Source organism: Volvox carteri (assembly GCF_000143455.1).
Source record: "Volvox carteri f. nagariensis unplaced genomic scaffold VOLCAscaffold_79, whole genome shotgun sequence".
In the NCBI taxonomy this organism is placed as follows: domain Eukaryota; kingdom Viridiplantae; phylum Chlorophyta; class Chlorophyceae; order Chlamydomonadales; family Volvocaceae; genus Volvox; species Volvox carteri.
In genome coordinates this window covers 195260-215342 of record NW_003307622.1, presented here as the reverse complement: position 1 = coordinate 215342, position 20083 = coordinate 195260, and the positions used below count along the sequence as shown (strand labels likewise).

General features: G+C 53.8%; 2 protein-coding genes across 2 annotated transcripts; both read left to right on the top strand.

The window, feature by feature from the left end:
* Positions 1–2056: 2056 nt before the first annotated feature.
* VOLCADRAFT_119783 (uncharacterized protein) lies at positions 2057–5938 on the top strand (the record flags this gene model as incomplete). Its single annotated transcript, XM_002957769.1, has 5 exons — positions 2057–3061; positions 4245–4486; positions 4847–5000; positions 5416–5521; positions 5697–5938. 5 exons carry the CDS (start codon positions 2057–2059, stop codon positions 5936–5938), a joined length of 1749 nt encoding a protein of 582 aa, XP_002957815.1.
* Positions 5939–6446: 508 nt separating this feature from the next.
* Positions 6447–18715, top strand: VOLCADRAFT_121655 (uncharacterized protein; the record flags this gene model as incomplete). The annotated part of the gene is made up of 19 exons (XM_002957768.1): positions 6447–6581; positions 6984–7103; positions 7483–7527; positions 7727–7819; positions 7917–8156; positions 8568–8681; positions 9529–9737; positions 10228–10477; positions 10877–11029; positions 11692–11777; positions 13167–13275; positions 14029–14115; positions 14421–14491; positions 15068–15173; positions 15576–15677; positions 16075–16369; positions 16936–16985; positions 17555–17641; positions 17870–18715. 19 exons carry the CDS (start codon positions 6447–6449, stop codon positions 18248–18250), a joined length of 2733 nt encoding a protein of 910 aa, XP_002957814.1. The 3' UTR covers positions 18251–18715.
* Between the last annotated feature and the right edge of the window lie 1368 nt (positions 18716–20083).

Genomic DNA, 20083 nt, shown 5'->3' with positions numbered 1-20083 from the left:
AATCCGCTTATTTAGTCCTTCCAACAGAGAATACAGGGCAGCATCGGGTGTATAATATATCTTACTTGGTGGGAGGCTGGAGGTTTGCAACAACGAATTTCTGCGGAGCGAACGAGTGCGCGAGGGTGCATAAAGTACAGAGGGCTACAGGCTCCTCGTGCAGCAGAACGCTCCGACTGGAAATATAAGGAAACTCTTGCGCGCGTGGTATCATTGTCTATATGTACATTACATATGCAAAAAAACCGTCTCCAAAGACAGCGCAGCCCGGCACTGCATTGTGTTCATCTGGAGATCGGCCGATCTGTGAAACGCAGCTGACGCACTAAAGCCGCCGCAACTGCCCAAAGCAGGGAAGCCTATGCAGGCCTATCACCAGTACCTAAGCGAGGATTGTGTTGGTATACAAATGTTGGCAGTCAGTTCTCTATCCCGTAAAAAGAGAGATTTCGTAGGGTGTACCTGCTGTTGGGGGAGTCGTATGGAGAACGGGAACGGAGCAGGGGAGGATGTCCCGTAAACGATTTGCACCGGTCATTTTTCATGAGCGCGATGCGTTCATGCGCGGTATGTTGCGGAGTTTTTCAGGGTTTCATATTGCCGCTGCGAACGATTGAGGCGGCGCGCGAGCGTCCGTTTTTCCGCCTGGCAGGTAGATGTCGGTAGATAAAAGCACGCGGTCGATTGGAGCTCAAAAGAACCTCAAAAGGGTTCGCAGCTCGAAGGAATGCTGATGGAAGAGGTGGCATGCATATATCCAGGAATCCGTAACTGGTATCATGCGGACGGCCAAAGGCCAGCTTAACATATCTATACAGAGTTTGGCACTATCGGAAGGCATAACCATTACCGGCTGAAGTCTTATAAAAAGTCGTTTTCTATGATCAACATGCATAAAAGTCTTTGGTGCAACCACCTGTTTTGCACGGTTTTTGGCGGCTGAGCGGCCAACAGGAAGTCGTACTGGAACCCTTCTGGATTGTAAACGTCGACGAGCTCCAGATAGCTTTGTTTTAAAGTTAACTGAGCACCAGTTTCATTTATTCGCTGTTGCTTTCCACCGGTACGCAGCTTACGCAGAGTTATTGCAGTACCAACGGTGAGACGTGTATAGGGTTTTCTGGCCGCTCATTGACGCGCTGGCCTTGTCAAGGTATAAGGACGCTTACAGCACATACCGATAAGGGTGATGCGAAGAATGATTGGCGATGTTCTGATAACATCTTTGTTTTGACAGTACAGCTCGCTGTAGACAAGCTGACAAGATACCAGTAATTTTTCATAGTTGAAATGAGGTGAAACTCTTGTGATATGCGAGTCCACAAGCCTGGAGTGGAGGCCGTCCGCTATGGAACAGGCGGATGAAGAGAGATTGGTGAGAGCTTTGTTCTACGATAATAAGGAAAATGATTCGATTTGGGGATTGATTGCGTGGGTCCTCCGAGCGATGGCCCGTCCGTCTTTATCAGCTGGCATGGTGACAATTGCAAGCGGCACTGCGTGGTATACTAATGCGCTTAGGCCGCTAGTTTATCATTGAAGTATCTGTTTCCTTCAAACGCCTCGCCGGTACACTTTCTCACTTAGTCCGCGGTTCCGCTGAACGGCAACCCGGACGACTGACATGGACAACCCCTTGAATCCCCCCGAACAACTTTCCATAGCTGGAGGACGCCATAGCAGCTGTTGAACTCCTCTTAGAGGAAGTTGGCTGTTTGGACGGGAGTTCAAGTTGCGTCGAGGATGCAATTCTTCCGCAACAATTGGCATCCTGCCAGGCAAGTCAAAGTTTCAAGTTCGGGGGAGAGCCCGAGTACTTGCATCTGAAACGTGAACTTAAAATTCTCCAGGCAAATCTGGATTTCGTAGTCTTGTTGAACTGTCCGTACTGTCCGTACAATGTACGGCAAATTAAGGGTGCAATCCCCAGCCTCCATCAGGAATCCGCAACCCTATAGCCTCCCCAGCCTCCGAGTCAGGAACTCCAACAGGGTGCAGGTTTGCTCCTAAGCACTCTTAAGTGTGCCCTGGCAAAAAAGTCGCACCTCACGCAGAAATGCACCAAGAAGAGCTTCCATACCCACCAGCACAGTATTCGTCGGCCCAAATCAGACGTCGTGGATATTGCCAGCAGGCTCATACGGACCGGAAATCCTGGGAGCACGGGGTATGTGCCTGTGGCGGTGGCGGCGGCGGCGGCGGCGGCGGCGCCAACATCCACGGTAGCACCTGCAGCGGCGGTGGCGGCTGCAGCCATGGCGACACGCAACAGCAGCTCCACGCACCCCACCAACATCCGCACCAATATCAAGGCCAACACCAGCACCACCCACGGAAGTCGCTTCATACCTTACTGCTGCCGAACCACCAGCAGCAGCAGCAGCAGCAGCAGCAGCCAGCACCGCAGGACAACGAGCGGCTTGGAAACCACCTCAACCGCCCCAACAGCTACCTCAACTACCTCAACCAACACCACCACACCCATCCGCACAGTGCCCCATCCCGCGGTGACGGCGCCAAGCAGGGCGATCACGCCAGCGCCGCCGGAGGCTTTGCTGACGGCGACAGAATTGCACGGCAAACAAGCGAAGCCGGCGCTAACGCCACAGCCGCAGCCGCCGTACCACGGCGACCCGTGAACGCCAGCGCCCCGCAACATGACCACCATCCCCCGACCACAAAACTGCAGCCACGAAACTCTCACAACCCTATCCCCCCCCAACAGTGGCAGCAGCAACAACAAAGACAACAGGAAGGGCCGCAATCCGAAAACCCGGGGAAGCAGCCAGAGGCGACGGCAGGCACCGCCACTGCAGCAGCAGCAGCAGCAGCAGCAGCAGGGGGAGCTGCCGGTCAAACTCCGCCACGTTTAAGTCGAGCGGGCGCGATCCGGCGGCGCAGTACGATGTTCCTTGTCAGTCCAGAGCAGGACGAATTGCTGGCCAGGGCGGTGGAGAAGGCGCGCAGGATGTCCGACACGGTGGGAGCAAACCGTGGCACGGACATGGTGTTGAGCCTGCTGGGCAGCGCCAGGCGGGCCAGCGGCCGAAGCAGCCTGCAGGTGCGTGGTGTGTGGTTTGTGATGTGTGTTCGGTCAGGGCTACGGCTTGGTTTCGGAATCCTGTGTTGGGGTGCTTGGTTTCGGAGGCTGTGTGGGAGGGGGCGTGTTGGGGCTGCAGGCGGGGGGGAATTCAGATGCCAGTAGGGAAATGATCGGTACGTTGACCCGGGGGGATGCAGGCGTACGGCAGCAGCGTCTGCGGCGGCGCGGTTGGTGGTTGCGGCAACGGCAGCGCCGCCGTTTGGTTTGAAAGCCGTTTTGGCAGATTGCTAAGGCAAAACTGGAGTTAAAAAAGCTTCAGCTGAATCCGTTACGATCAATTCCTCCATTTGCATATTATTATTATTATTATTATTATTATTATTATTATTATTATTATTATTATTATTATTATTATTATATTGTTATTATTATTATTATTATTATTATTATTATTATTATTATTATTATTATTATTATTATTATTGGGCCTCAATTGTATGTCGGTTGGCGTCGGACCAAACGTGCAATTGTAATTGAGATGCTTGGAATTCGCCCAACTTTGTGGCGATAGGCACCAAAGAGGCCTTACATTGGCGAACGTTTTCATGTTTTTGTTTGTTAAACGTGTTTGCCCAACGAAATGGGGGTTGACATTCCCAAACATCCAACTTTTTCGTAAGGTGTGATGTTTTGTTCCATGCATTCGCTCATACGGCGATGTGGTGGCGGCGGCGGCGGCGGTGGCGGCCCAGGAGGAGAGGTTGTGTACGAATAATGGCGGCGGCGCCAGCGATCGGGGGGCTGAGGACGGTACGACAGCATCCCTTCCCGGAGGACCTGCCCTAATGTCGAATCCCGAACTGCTGAACGACCTGGCCGACGAAACGCTTGCAAACAGACATGGCGATTACCAGGTACGACGGAAACACCTGTACTTCGACAGTACACGTCAGCAGATACGAGTCAGCGAATAACTGCCGATATATACATGATGCGTGCTAGGATGAGGGCCTGCTGTACAGCAAGTACGATACTTAGCCTGTCCGAACTGCACGTGTCTGGTTCCCCTTGCTGTCGCTCCATCGCGCCTCCTAAGCCGCCCAAAACCGGTACCGATTATCGTGCAATGCTGTACACTATTGTTCAGTTCCACAACTGGTGTACATTGCGATCATTTCGCATTCTCATGTTATAAATGCAGGTGCAGTCGGGCACACGTAACGGTGTCGTGGCCGTGCGACGGCCCTCAGCCACGTCAGCGATGGCGGCGGCAGTAGCGGGGAGCCCGGCCTCGCGGCATCCGGAGGTTCGCGGCAGTAGCTCCCTCCTCCATATCGGTGGCGGCGGTGGCGGCGGCGGCGGCACGGAAAAACTGCTCCTGCCTGATGTTGGCGGCGGCGGCGGCGGCGGGCGGCTGGGCACTGAGCAGGGACTCATGCTTTGGTGAGAGGGCAGTCGCAGGCCGGAGACCTCCTGGACGCGTATGCGGCTTTTTATTCGGACTTCTCGTTGAATAGTGAATGGGAGCAGACCACGTGTGGGTGTGATAGGGTGGACGTGGTGTAGACCGCCGACACCCTAGTTGCGAAAATGTTTGAAAATTTAAAGATAAAAATCTGAAGATGAAACCGTTTTCGGGTGGTCTGAAGGACGCGATCTGCGCAAAATAAATATTGCATATAAAAGCAAAAATTGTTACCTTTTCCTAGATCTGCAAACTCGTACTAGGTTGTCCTGCCGCCAACGGGAATATGTGTAAGAGGCCACAAGTGTACGACACGCCGTACGATTTTATGGATGCAGGGCTGGTAACAAATCGCGTGTGGAGCGAGCACGCTTGGCTGTACGGCTGCTGCAAGCCACAGACCTGGGACGGTCGAAAGAAGAGAAGCAGATTGACCCATACGCGGTGGTGTCGTGCGAGGGCAAGTCATACACATCCAAAGCGGTTATGAAGGTACGTACGACATGTACGGAGGAAGCAAGTACGGCAATGTTGAGCTTCACACGGATCTTCTCTCACATGCACACATACATACATACATATTTGCAAACCCTCGAGGCATGAAAACATATGTCAGAACTTAATGGAATTCTTAGACATCTGACAATTAGTTTTGGCATATGCCGAGTTGTCACTCGGGCGGTGGTATTGATAACTTGGACATTTGGTCACATGGCATTCTTTGGTTCCATAGTTCCGAGCACGCGACCCATCGTTAATTCTTTCCCGCCCTTTCCATCGCCGTCCCGGCCCCGCACCGCACCACCCGCCCCGTGATGTGTGTCCGTGGGGGGGGGGGAAACTGGGGACGGGTTAATTGGTGTGTATGTGTGTGTGCGTGTCTATGTCGTGGCGATTATGACAACAGAGCAAGGATCCGTTTTGGGACGAGTTCTTCGTATTTGACGTACCTCAGCCGGCGTTTGCGGAGCTGAAAGTCAAGGTGTACGACCATTTGCGCTGCTGGCGGCCAGGTACGGCATATATTATTTCATTGCAGTTGGCGGTTAGAGAGCATCATCAACACACATTATGAAGCCCAGCGTGGTGCGTCTCCGCAGGATCCCTCCACAACACGGCCCCGACCATGTTCTGGACTTGGGGTTTAAAAGCACACACACGCACACACGCACACACGCACGCGCATAGGTGACATTTTTTCAATTGTGTGGTGGAAAGGATGGCGTGTCAGGATGGCCGTTCAGGACGACTCAGGACAGATGCCGGGGCTTCAGGTGGGGCATGTAGTGGTGCACCAGTACGGCACACGCCTTCCCCAAATGCGGTCTTGGAATGAATCGTGCTCGTGCTCGTACTCGTGCTCGTGCTCGTGCTCGTGCTCGTACTCGTGCTCGTACTCGTGCTCGTGCTCGTGCTCGGCAGCACTGTAAAATATTGAATAAACTTGGTTGTCTAGCAAACAAACAAAATTTTACGTTTACAATTAGGCGCCGTCTGGGGAAGAGCCTGGTGAAGTCATGGGGAGGGTTACGAAAACCCCTACCCAGCTCTGCCGTACAGCGAGGTTTCGGAGCCCATAACTAAACTTGCTGTAAAATTTCAAAAGCATAATTGCAATCCCCCAATGAGGCTCTACACCGATACAAGATGCGGATTCTTGCTCTCCCTCTTTTCCCCTTTCCAAGATCCGGTGCAATACCCCGCCCTCCCCCAAGTCGCTTCCGTGGTGCGACACTGGCTGCGTTTGTGTCTCCCTTTCGTTACACGTTCAGATTTCTCGCGCATTGTTTTATGCTCCAACGTTTCTCCCTGCCCTAGCCACCTGCCTCTTTTAATGACCCGAAAAAAACACATGTATACACACGCACATGCACACACACGCGGTGATGTATTTATGTGTTTATGTATGTATGTGCGTGTGCGTGTCACGCAGTCTTCATGGGACAGGTCCGAGTGCCAGTGAAGAGCATTGCTGACTCGCCTGCGCGTTACTCTCAGCCCGTGTGGCACCAGATGCGCTCACGCGCTGGCAAACTCAAGGGTCAGGTGCAGCTGCAGCTGTTCTACACAGCGGTGAGGCTCTTCGGTTAGGGTGTTGTTGTGGGGTGTGGGGGCCGGGGTGGGGGAGGGGGAGGGATGATGAGGCGAGGCGACGGGGATGGGGGAAGGGGTGGGTGGGAGGGAGCGGACTTACATGAGCGTGGTGATGGTGGTGGGTTGTGGTGGTGATGGCGCAGTCAGTCAGGAAGAGGATAAAACTGTGTCCCGTACCGACGTGTATGTGTGTGTATGCATCCAAAGCGCCATCAAACCAACGGCGGGCAGCGTGCCGCGGGGAATCCGGGCTGCCGTGCCGGGAGTTGCGATAAGGCGAGGGGCGATGAGGCTGTGGGGCAGTGTTGTTTCAAAAACGGATTCAGGACTGTTGTTGTGTTTTCCCTCCTACTACTCCCTCTCCCTCTCCTGCGCCCTCAGGAGTGGGTCCATAGGGCCCTCAACGTGCTGGCGTGCACCTGGAATGTGGGCAATGCGGAGCCACCGCAGGACCTAAGCACCTGGCTCCAGGCAGGGTGGAGGGGGAGGGGTGGGGGGGAGGTGGGGGGCTCCAGAAGGGGGGAATCTGCACGGGTTTGTGCATCTGCACGGGGGGCGGGGGGGAGGGGGTGATGGAAAGTCCCGTGTCGGGTTTTGTGCAGATAATAGGTCGTGTGCGGACACGCGCCCAGCGGCTACTCGGCAACCGGCAGCCTCCCCCCCCCCCCGCGACTCTGTCCATCAGGACCGCCTGCCGCCACCACCACCGCCGACCAGTGCCATTACCAACACAACCACCACCACCAGTGCAGAAGTGCCGAAGTGCCGCATTTCCGTCGAAAAGACCGCACCCTGCCGGCCGCAAGCTCGACTTGCTTACCAACGCCTGCACCTTTGTGCCGTACTGTGCTTTCGTTGTCGTACCTTGTGTACGTCACAGGGCGTCCAGGCGTTGCAGCACGACCTTGTGGCGATTGGGGTGCAGGTGGGTGGGTGGGTGTGTATGTGTGTTGCATGTCATGGTGTTGGTGTGTGTCGTTTGTATGTCTGTCATATAAATGTGTGTTTTATCATTCCTGTCCTGACCGGGGGTTCTGAAACTGGCAGTGAGCAGCTGACCCTGCCCTAACGGAAAGACCGCGCAACTGCTTAACTGCCATCCTAACTAACTAACCGTCGTACAGGAGTGTCTTTACAAGGTTGGCGCGGGAGCTATGGACCAGGGGAACCAGGGGCCAGGGGAGGAGTACGGCATGGCGGGCGGTTCCAACGAAGAGGTGCGGAATGTCGCATCATTTTTATAATATCAGTCTCGTTTCGATTGAGTGACAACGACCTTCGACCTGAGCAAACGCCAACAATTGCCAACCACAGGGGACCAATGTGTACGATGCGTATGCCAGCGGAATGTACGGCAGCCATGATCATCATGACAGCAGTATTCACGCAAACAGGGGTCAAGCTAACGGTCAAGTCAACGGCCATGCTCAGGGCCTCAACGGCCACCTCAACGGTCAAGTTAACGGCCTTACAAACGGCAACGCTAACCATAGCAGGGGCAGTAACGCAGATGCAACCAAAGCGGAAAGCGGACTAATTTTCATGGATTCTGGGGTGAGATTGATTGATGTGCCAATTTTCACGTTTCATTTGTATGTTTCTGTACTTTTGTTGCTTATTTCCCGTGCTTACCGTTGCTTACCATGCCGCCTTCCAGTACATACAATGGTCCCGTACTCGCTGCCGCTTTGCATGCGTATTTACCTAGTTCTTGTCAAAGCTGCTGTTGTACCGCATTTTCGAGTACAGTCCTAACGTTGCGTGTCATTCATACGATAGCTAGTGCCCCGAGTTGTTGTATTGCGTTTATGAGTGCGATACTGGACAAACGTATGTATTAGCGTCGATGTTGCCGTACATGATCGTACGACATCAAAAAGGGGCTGCATTCGTAGGTCCACGGCAGCATCGGCACCGGCAATGCCACAAGCGGTCAGCCGCCCGAGTCTGGCAACCCATCCGCAGCCGCTGCCGCCGCTGGCATGCCCCACGGCGGCGGCGGCGGCGGCGGCGGCCCTCGCCCACGGCTGTCAGTCCTTTTGCCTCCGTCCGCCGCCGGTGGCGGCGGTAGCAGCAACGGTGCGTCGCCCTCCGGCACCGCTGCCGCCGCCGCTAATGATACGGACCCCGACGGCGTGACGAGCACGCCACGCAGCGGCATGGCGACACGAGAACCGAGTACGACACTTGCTCCGGCGTTGCCGTCAGGCCGTGTGTCAAATCGTGGGTTGCCAACGCGGGCGAGGACGCGTAGCGCGATGTCTGTCGTACCGCCCCAGCTGTCGGCGTTGCAGCCCGGCGGCAGTTCGTCTGTAGCAGGTGCGGGTAGTGCTCGGGATGTGTGTGGCAAGAGGGCCGCCAGGTCTTGGGCTGGAGCAACGCTGTGTGATCTGGGGACCTGCGCTTTGGACGAGCCATCAGGCGTACAAAGCCGTCAAGTTGGTTTGTTGGTTGATAGCTTCTGGTAAAGTGGTTGGACGCTTGGCTTTACTGCAATTCCATGCTGCTATGCTTTTTATTGTGAAACTTGTGCGGGGGTAGTACGACCTTGCCGCTTTGTATGCTGTCGTAGTACTGTTTTATGACAACTGTACTGTGTATTGTACTGTACTGTGTATTGTACTGTACTGTATATTGTACTGTATTGTACTGTGTTGCATTGTAGGGGCAGCCGATGGCGGCGGCGGCGGCAGCAGCGGCGGCCCGCCTCTGTCCCGCATTCCCACCAGCATCGCGGTGTCGCGACGCCGCCACAGCACATTGGAGCCGCCCACGAACCGCCTGGTACGGCCTTGAAGGTTTTAGAGGACTTTAGTGGGTTTTAGGTTTTAGCTGGATACTTCCTAATTGGCCGAGTCGTCAACATGAACGGCCGTGTACCTGGGAGGCCCGGAAGGACCGCAGCACCACCTCCTCGACGGGGCAGGCAGGGAATTCCGGCCTTTATGGGTCTGTGCACTGTAATTTATCATCATCATCATCATCATCATCATCATCATCATCATCATCATCATCATCATCATCATCATCATCATCATCATCATCATCATCATCATCATCATCATCATCATCATCATCATCATCATCATCATCATCATCATCATCATCATCATTATCATCATCATCATTGTTATTGTTATTGTTATTGTTGTTATTATTATTAATATTAATATTATTATTATTGTTGTTATTATTGTTATTGTTGTTGTTTTAAGTCCCTCCCCTTTAGGTTTTCCTACACGTTTTTCCTGAATTTTGTTCGCACGTGGGGGGTTACTGAAGTGCTTACTGGCCCGGTGCACTTCGGGCTCTCCTTCTGTCCGTAGCACATCAGGTCTTGCTTCGCGTCCCCCCTCCCCTGGACTTCCCTATACACAAAACCAACGGCTAGTGGGGGGGAGGCCATCACACCCTATCCACACCAAAAACCTGCACGAGTTTTGTCCTGACGACCTCTCTCACCCGACTTTTCCCCGTGTTTTCGCCCACACCACACAACCAATTTTCCACCAAAAATCACATGCATATACACACATACATACACACACATATCACAGGCCGGCTGGCCGCCTCATGTGGCCACCGCCATCGCCGCCGGTGCCAACACGGCTGATGGGTCCTTCAGCTCGAGCCACGCAGCCGCGGCCCTCAGCGCCAACAGCATAGGGATGTTTTCAAGGCCCAGCTTGAGCAACGCCCCTGCCGGCGCGGGCGGCGGGGCCCCCGGAGGCGGTGCCGGTGGCGGCGGCGGCAACCTGCGCAGCAACGCACCTCAGGGCAAGGTCACACAGCAAACGTACAAGAGCAAGGGTGTTCTGACGGATATGGCCAAAGTGGGCGGCGAGTTTCGGGACCTGTGGGAAGAGCGGCTCAAGGTGAGAGGCTGCGATGGCGCTGGTGAGCAGATTGTTAGATATAATATTTATATGCTTTGGGGGTGCTTTGTGTGGCGCCAGATGACCAGCAATTTAGTTTGTGTTGGTTGTTTGCGCACTAGCGTTAGGTTTCTCTTTCATAGCCGTCTAAGTATCTCTATTGCCATGATTGATGAAAATTATCATTTATTGACCATCATAAACTAACCGAGGTGCGAAACCTTTTTCATACCGTAAACCTAACTCGTCTCTTGGCGGTTTGATCCAAAGTTCCCAAGCAAAGATTTTACATTTTTATATATTTAATTCATAATAGATGTACTCTCTCTTAACTTTGGGATAACGTGAAAGGTAACAGATGATGGTCGATTGATTACACTTGGCTTAAACCGTTTGCAGGAGGCGGTTGGTCCTGGATACTTCCTGGTCGCCGCGGCCCACATGGGACAGATCCGATTGCTGCTCTTTGCGCGTAACGACGTGTACGCCGCGATCTCGGACGTGCGGACGTCGAAGCAAGCCACCGGGGTGGCGGGTGTGGCCACGAACAAGGTAAGGGCTGTAATGCAGTACAACGCCGTACAACGCAGCATGGAATATTATGCTTTTATGCGCATCTACGTGTGAGTCTCACTTGTATGCGTCACATCGCATGTTTTGCGGTGGAGTTACTGGTAGGGCGGAGGATATTTCTTATCAAGCAATTTTTGTAGTCGGGGACTAAAATTCTTGCGAATCGGACCTGGCGGCGTAATTGCTGGTATGTAAGTATATATGTATGTAAGTTTCATATGTACGAAGTACAGTTGCCGTCCAGTTTGACCGTCAAGAGTTGAATTTGTTGCAATAATTAACGCTTTCGTTTGATGGTTGTTACATGTATTATATAGGTCTAACACGCTTCGGCAATATTCCATCCCCTATCTTGCTGCGATTGGCACCACTAGAAAGAGGGCTGTCCCATAGAATGAGGTAACGTCGTTTCAAATGACCCTCGGTATCCTCGATAACCCATAATCTCGCAATTGTTTGCAAAGATATCAATAATAATATCGTTCCTCTCGGGAACTGCTTTGTCGTCAAGAAAGTAACACGACAGCGGAGAGTCGTCTTCATCCCGACAGCACCTGAATGTCTTTCTGTGTGTCTGTATGTTTAACGATGTATGTCTGTATGTTTCCTTTGCTGTCTGTACCTCATCCCCCCCGCCATAGGGGGGAGTGGGCATCAGCTTGAGAGTTTGGGAGACGACTATTGCTTTCGTGAACAGCCACCTGGCGGCCCATCAAGATCGTACACGGTACGGCATTGCGGTAATGTCTGTCCCGTACACCCACACACATCCCCGGTCATATGGAAGACCTTTGCGTGCCGTGCGAGTGTGTGTCTGTGTGTATTTATGTGTGTTTGTGTTTCGAATGTGTTTGGGAGTGGGGGCCAGGGGGGGAACGCTGTGGAGGCATGTACGGTCCACTCGTATGTATTTATGTATTAAGCACTATCGTCCTAGCTAAACTCCATATCCGGGGGCAGATCTCGTCAATTTGCCAAAAGAGAAAACATGTTAGCAAGAGGGATACGAAACTGCTTTAATATCTGACCGACCCAAGAAGAAATCTTTTTGCTGTCTACACGCACAATATATTTTATTGCACATGTGTTTGCACGTGTAAAAAAAACGAGGAGCATCTGGCTTCGGTCTGCTTTTATGTTTTGCAGTGCGCGCAACAACAATTACCGAGACATTATTCGGGGCCTCAAGCTCGACTGGCAAGGTTCCAATATGGACGTGCTGACCGCCTTTCACCACGTGATTTGGGTCGGTGACCTCAACTACCGGTAAATGCAGTACAACTGTGCGACTGTACGACTGTACTAAATTGTAGGAAGAGAGGGAACCGAGATGAAGCGCGGTACAGACAAGCATGACTGTGTGTGTATGTGTGCGTATGTGTGTGTATGTGTGTTTCGTTGCCCGGTTTCGTTAATCAACCAACATCTGGTATGCAGCCTGGTCCAGGTCCTATACAACAGAAATATTCCTCCACCATAGCTCTGTGGCAGTGCATAGATCTTCATGGTAAGCTCCCACTCCCCAGTCGCCCAGCGCAGTGGAGGAACAAAGTGTCTCATTTCACATTTCAGCATTCGACACCCGGATCTGCTTCACCCGGGGGGGGAGGGAGGAAACCAGCTGTGGGACCCGAACCCGCATCTTTATCGGAAGATGCGAAAGATAATAAAAAGCTAGATGCCGACTCTGGGATTCGAAGTCCAGACTTGCCATTTATTTTTAGCCCGGTACTCCCCAAACCACCTGGGGTTACGTGGTATGTATGCGTTGTGTAAAAAGAGTGCGTGATTGCGTGATTGCGTGTCTGTGTCTGTGTCTGTGCATGTCCGCATAGCAACTTCACACTGTCGATTCCTATAGACAGGCAACGTTGTTCACTGTAGGAAAGCAATCCAACGAATCAACGTTTTAACCTTTTGCGTTTCTCATGGCGCGGGGCTCATGGGTCACATCCCCCTTATGAAATTCGAGCCTACATGCCCTCTTGTCTCTTCCCCCCTTCCTCCTTACCTCCCTACCCCCCCGCCCCACCCTGCCTGTTCTTATCCCCCCCTCCCCTGCGCTTCACCTTCACCCCCTTTTTCACCCCCTTTCACCCCCCCCGCCGCCCATCAGGCTAGACTACGGCCAGCAGGCCATCACGCCCACAGAGAGCCCCACGCAGCAGGATTTCGCATCTCTGGTGGCGGAGGTTCAGCAAGGGGCGTTTGCGAAGCTGCTGGAGGTGGGTGTGGGGTGAAAATGTTGTCGGTGGTGACGGTGGTGGCGGTGCAAGAGCGTGTGTCTGTGTCTGTGTCTGTGTCTGTGTCTGTGTCTGTGTCTGTGTCTGTGTCTGTGTCTGTGTCTGTGTCTGTGTCTGTGTCTGTGTCTGTGTCTGTGTCTCTGTGTCTCTGTGTCTGTGTCTCTGTGTCTGTGTCTCTGTGTCTGTGTCTCTGTGTCTGTGTGTCTGTGTGTCTGTGTCTGTGTGTCTGTGTGTCTGTGTGTCTGTGTGTCTGTGTGTCTGTGTGTCTGTGTGTCTGTGTGTCTGTGTGTCTCTGTGTCTCTGTGTCTGTGTGTCTCTGTGTCTGTGTCTGTGTCTGTGTCTGTGTCTGTGTCTGTGTCTGTGTCTCTGTGTCTGTGTCTCTGTGTCTGTGTCTCTGTGTCTGTGTCTCTGTGTCTGTGTCTCTGTGTCTGTGTGTCTGTGTGTCTGTGTCTGTGTGTCTGTGTGTCTGTGTGTCTGTGTGTCTGTGTGTCTGTGTGTCTGTGTCTGTGTCTGTGTCTGTGTCTGTGTCTGTGTCTGTGTCTGTGTCTGTGGGTTTGGGATGTCCTAGGAGTGTGATGTGATGTGGTCGATATGGTGCAAAACACACAAACAGCACCGGAATGCCGCGGGGTGTGCTTTGACGCGGACAAGGATGATGCCGCCTCTTGCTTCTACTTGCTTCTGATCCGAGTAAATGTCGTGTAAACATGTCGTACATGTGTATATCTACGACAGGTGGACCAGTTGCGGCGGGAGATTACGGCAAAACGCGCCTTCCTGGGGTTTACAGAGGGCCCTATCAACTTCGAGCCAAGTTTCAAGGTACGGTTTGTACAGGGAAGCCGTCGTACAAGTACGGCCAGTTTGCGAGCGTGTCGAATCATTCGAATCTGCTGCGGTTTGATTCTCCTGATTTGATTCACCCTTTCAAAAAACGATTTCCCTCGTGTCGTACAACCTGATTCAATCCAATCTGTGAGCGCACACACATACATACATACATGCATACATACATATGCACGCCCGCCATCTCCGCCAGCTATTGCCTGCGGCTCAGACCTAGATTATTAAAGCACGCATACATACATATATACATACACACGCACATACACACGTTTTCCTTACAGGTGCTGCGACGGCGTGGCCACGAGTACACCCCCCAGCGGAGCCCAGCCTACTGCGACCGCGTCCTCTATCGGTATGAGCTGTGGCTGCTAGGCGGGGGACCGTGCCGCTTCCTTGCCTGCACCTGCTTAACTTGGTGGTGGTGGTGGTGGTGGTGGTGGTGGCGCGGGCGGGGGAAGGCGTCAGCCCTCACGTCCTGGACACGCAGCTCTAGATAACCCACATGCATACTCCAACCGCGTGTGACATACAAAGCTTGGTTAGGCAACCCCCTTTTTTTTCTTCTGGACGGATGGGGGGATAGAAGGATGAAGGTGTGGACAAGTCGATGGCGAAGCACACCTCTCTAAATTTCCTTTACTATAAGTTTACTAATAAGAACAAATGAAGTACCCCACCCAGTGGTACTAGCATACTGATTGGAAAAACATTGCTCGTCCCCATTCGTCACATTCGGGTTTCCAACCTCCAACCTCCAACCTCCAACCTCATGTGTACCCAAAATATAAGGAGGGAAATATTGCCTCGGGAAGGAGGCCACCAGTGAAGCTTAACCACCCTGTAACAACATCAACAACGAGGAACCTAAAACGACGACAACCCACTCCCCCCGCCCTCTTCCCCCCCCCTCCTCGCACACTGCGCCCAGATCTAATCTGCCTCTGAAGCAGATCCGAGTTGTGTCGTACTTCAGCGCCTCGGATATCGCTACCTCGGACCACAAACCCATTGGTGCCGCACTTGTCGTACCAACGGTTTGGCGAACCACCGTGGACGAGACGGCGGCCGGATTCGGTCGCAGTCAGGGCCCGAGTGGTGGCAACCTGGCCATCACCCCGGACGGGGGCGGCTCGATGAACCCCTCCGGGGCAACCGGGGGCGGCGCCCCTCGCGCTGGAGGTCTGCAGGCGCATCCCCACCACCAGCCCTATGCACATGTACGAACGAGCGTACGAGAGTCCGTCAGTGTGTTTATTTGTCCGTACATCTGTCTGTTTGGCTGTTTTTTCTTTTGCTGGCGGTCTGTACCACGACGGTCTGCCTCCATATTGTTGAGCTGTTATGAACTGTCTGTCTGTCTGTCTGTCTGTCTGCCTCTACACATCTCTCCACACACACCTCTCCACCCCCACCCCCCCACACACACATCCCACCAGGTACGGCTCGTATTCACACGGCTCCGGGCTCACGGTCTCTTCATGTTGCGGTCCAGGCGGAGGTCGGCGGTGTCGGTGTCGGCGGAGTTCCCAAGTCCCCAGGTGGGACGTTTTGGGAGTTGGCGGTTCGTGGAGTCGTTGACTTTGTGTGGAAAGTCGTTGGCGATTAGGAGACGGCTCGTAACGACAGTCGATAGAAACCATATCAATATCACATTACCGCGGTTGCTCCGAAATCATAGCAGCAGCCGACGCGTAAATTGATACTTTGCAACGTACAGTTTGGTAAATTACGAGTGATTAAGTTTTGAAACGTACCTCATCTGAATCCTGCTCGATATATTTTTATATTTTTATTTTTATTGCTACCGCACTTATAATCTGTTTGCTTTTTCCAATTTTTCGCGTCGAAGTGCTTCCGTGCATCCTTCTTTCCAAGTTTTTCACAACGCGTTTTAAACCTGAACACCCGACCCACCATCGTTACGCGCGTCCTCAGCTGCTGCTGTCCGCGCCATGCATGCGCGAGGCAGTCGTTCGCTCCAGGGTATCTCCGCAAACTCGGGAACCTCTGTGGGCAGACGTCGAACAGAGCGGACTGGGCCCGCTGGTGGTGGATTTAAAAATGGCGTCGTTGGCGGAAATGGCGCACTTCCGCTTGTGGGTCCGAGTACTGGATCTCCGGGGCGCGGAGAAGGGCGCGAAAAGCGGCAGCAACGGCAACGGCGGCGGCGGCGGCGTCAAGGGGGGAAAGGGCGAGGCGGGTGGCGGTGGTGGCGGCAAGGGAGATGGCGGTGGCGGGGGAGGAGGAGGAGGAGGAGCAGCAGCAGCAGGGGGCGGAAGTGTCCTGGCACGCGGGGTGTTGCCGCTTCTTAACGCTGTGACGATGTTGTTACAGGTGGGTCACCATCTAGGGTTGAACTGGATGGGGGGAGGGAATGGAGGGGAAAGGGGGGAAGGGAACCACCGTAACCTTATCAGGACATAGTTAGTGCTGCTCAGATGTATGTATGTACGTATGTTTGTTTGTTTGTTCGCGGCACTCTCATGGTATCCGCCGCTACTCGGTTTTTCTCTGGTCAGGGTGTGCCGGGTAATGCTATCCTTAGTTTGTAGAGGCCTTAAGGTTTTCCAAGGATCGTAAGGTTTTAAAGTTTTAGGGTTTTAAGGTTTTATGGTTTTAAGGTTTTAAGGTTTTAGGGTTTTATGAGAGCGAATGCGTTAGGACCGGCCACGTGGATCCCCTTCACATCATCACTGCTAGAGACCAAAGCCCCCCCCCTTTTTTTCCGCTGCTCACAACTCTCCCATCTCTCTGCCTTGCATGTGCCTTTGCCCGCTGCTCCTGCTGCCTGGCCAGGTGAGTCCAAAGGGTGGTTCGAGCTTCTTTGGTTTATCGCGTTGGCGTCGGTAGGCTAGCCGGAATAGTTTAGTTGGGTCGGTCGGGTCAGTCGCGCGTTCTAGTTTTTTGGGGGGTTGGGAGGAGCACTTGCATACCGGCAGCCCTTCAGTATCAGCAATTCAGCCTTCTCTCCTGGCCAGCAACTTTACGCCACTTTTACGTCAGCACAATTTTACTCGCTGCCTTCACTACTATTTCTACACCTACTACTTTACGGATTGGCTATACTATTCAGCTTTTTATTTCTGGCGGCTTAGGTAGGTAGGAGTTTCTACATCTACGTCACTTCGTCATCCCGAGGTTACAGTCGTCATAGTCGCCACGGACGCCTTTCGGTCAGTTTTTACGTTAGCTACTATCTTGCCCTGGCAGCAGCTTCAATCGCGTGTGGTTCGTCTTTCCCCCTCCCCCTCCCTCCGTCGTTAGACCCCCTTCCCACCCCCTTTCGCAGCCAGGGCGCTGCTGGAATTGGGGAGTGAAGGCCATGGAAATGGGAAAAACTGCCGTACGCTTCCTGCCGTGTACGCCGCCGGATTGCTGCCTTTTTTACGCGATGCCGTACCTTGTCGTATTGCAGGATGCCAGCGGCGTAGCGCCCTTCCAGGTGATGCTCGAGCTGCACGGCTTGCCCGCAGGGACACTGGAGGGGAACATGAGACTGGAGGTGAGATGGGAGGGTTTTAGGGTTTTGTGGAGCAATTTAAGGTTTTACCTTGGAGCAGTTTTAGGTTGGTTGAGATGCAGTCCAGTCCCGCTGGCCATGGCAATGCACCAAGTGGTCTAGGTAACGCTACTTGCCATAAGGCCCCGAACGCCGTACGCATCAATTAGCGCTTCACATTTGATTTTCTGACTTAGCTGTCGTAATTTCTGTCCTTGCACTGCCGTACAGGTTGTAGATCGCGCCAAGGCCCCAGATCGGACCCATGGTTCTATGCCGCGCTCCGGCTTGTACGACATCGTAAATGACAGTTTTGGGACGCGCGGTTCGGCGGGGGCCTCCGGCTTCATGAAGAAAACATCGTCACGTCGGTCAAGTACGGGATACGGATACGGCGCTGCTGCGGAGAGTAATTCCGCCACTGTAGATTCCGGTCGTGGCGGCGAGGTGGCGGCGGCGGTTGCTAACGCTGGCGTCATCGCGGGTGGCGGCGACAGCGGCGGCGGCGGCTTCATATCAAAGCTGCGCCGTACGTGGACCACCAGCGCCGTCGCGCCACAGCACATCCCGCTACTGCCGCCGCAGCCATTGTACGAAGCAGGCGAAACCTGATCGACGTCTCCCGCCGCCGCGGCTTGTGACCCGAGCTCTTGCGAGACCTTGGCGTCGGTAGAAAAGTTGAAAGGACTCTGAACTCCGCTGCTGCTGCGCTGAGCTGGGTAGCGCAACACCTTGAAATGATAATATACGGTTGGCTTCCGTCAATCTGGTTGTCGGTTATTTCAGTTGCCAAAAGTATGGAAAAAACTTTTGTATCACGGGAGGGAGTACAAGCCTTCTCACCTCCTCTTTGCGCGGTTGATGTTAGGTTTTCTTGTTAGTTGTTAAGTCGTTAACTTTACTCGTGGACGATCATTTGAGATACGGATAATGTACGACCTTCCGGCGCCGCCTAGGCTCTGGATAACTATTTAAGTCGTTGTTGTTGTTTAGTTTGTTATGTCATCATTGTTACATCTTGTAGGTTGTTAGCTGGCTTAAGTCGCTCGGCCCTCTTTGTAATCATCGTGGCATCCCAACGAGAAACGGAGCCTATGCCCTTTCAGTTGGTATCGATCTAGACGATCCGGCCTATACGCTTCGCTCCGCCTTCGTCTTTATCGTCTTCGTCTTCGTCTTCGTCTCCGTCTTCGTCATCGTCGTCATCGTCATCGTCATCGTCATCGCCTTCGTCATCGTCATCGTTATCGTCATCGCTTTGCTGGTCATCTTCGTCTTCGTCATCCTCCAATGGCTCTCGTCCCCACAGAAGCCCACCGCGACCGCTCCCGTTCACGGTCTGCGGAACTTCCGGGCAACGTCCACATGTCGCCATTCACGCTCGACCCCTCTCCCATCCCCCCTATCGTCCACTCCGCCCCTACCGTCCCCATCGTCGACCCCGTCCCCACCACCTCCGACGCCGCTACTTACGTCCCCTCGCTCCAGGAGGCTATCACCTCCGCCGTCTGCGCCGCAATGGCCGAACTCCCTCCGGCCCCATGGTCGACCGCCCAACAGCCCCATCCCGGACTTTACGCCCCCCTCCCTACCATCGCCCAACCTCGGCCGCCACATCTGAACCTCTTGCATGTGTCCCGTGACTTCCCCCCCTTCGACCCCAAGGATCCCCGTGCAGACATCGGGGGCTGGGACATCCAAATGCGACACAACCTGGATATGGCCGGCGTCCCCGAGGATAGTCCGGAGGCTGCTAAAATCGCCCTTTCAGTTCTTCGCGGATCAATGGGCGACAGTCTAAGGCGCCTCAACGCGGACCCCGCCACACGTTTTACATCTTACCAGGCCGTCCTTCAAGCCGTCACTCCCTTGGCCCCGGTAATTCAACGCGAATTGGACGCGCAGCTTGCGATGTTTGGTCTGAAGCAGGGTTCGGGACCAAACTCTCTTCAACACTATATCGCTAAATACAAACAACTTATGGCTGACCTGTCCTATCGTCACGAGAAAGACCATGTCCTCTTCTTTGCGAGAGGACTACGGGCCGACTTAAGGGAGGAGCTCTTCTCGCGCCTTCGCCATTTGGGTTCCTATATGCGGTTGCAGGATTTAATCGACCTCGCGCTCACCATCTCAACGGGGCGCGACGCTGCCAACCGCATCCGCGACGACCCCTCTCCGCCTCGACCACGGGATCATCGCCGGAACGACCCGATGGACACCTCCGCCGCCCTGGTCCGTCTACCCCAGGGCACCCGCACCATCAACGTACCCGCCCAGCTCCGCCACCAACGTCAGGACGCGGGCCGGTGCTTGCAGTGCGGATCGGAGTTCCATGATAAGCTTTCGTGCCCGGACCTTATTCACCTGGTACGCCAGCAGTCCTCCAGGCCTCCTTCGCCCTTCCGTGGACGCTCCCGCCCCAACGACCGCTCGCCCTTTCGT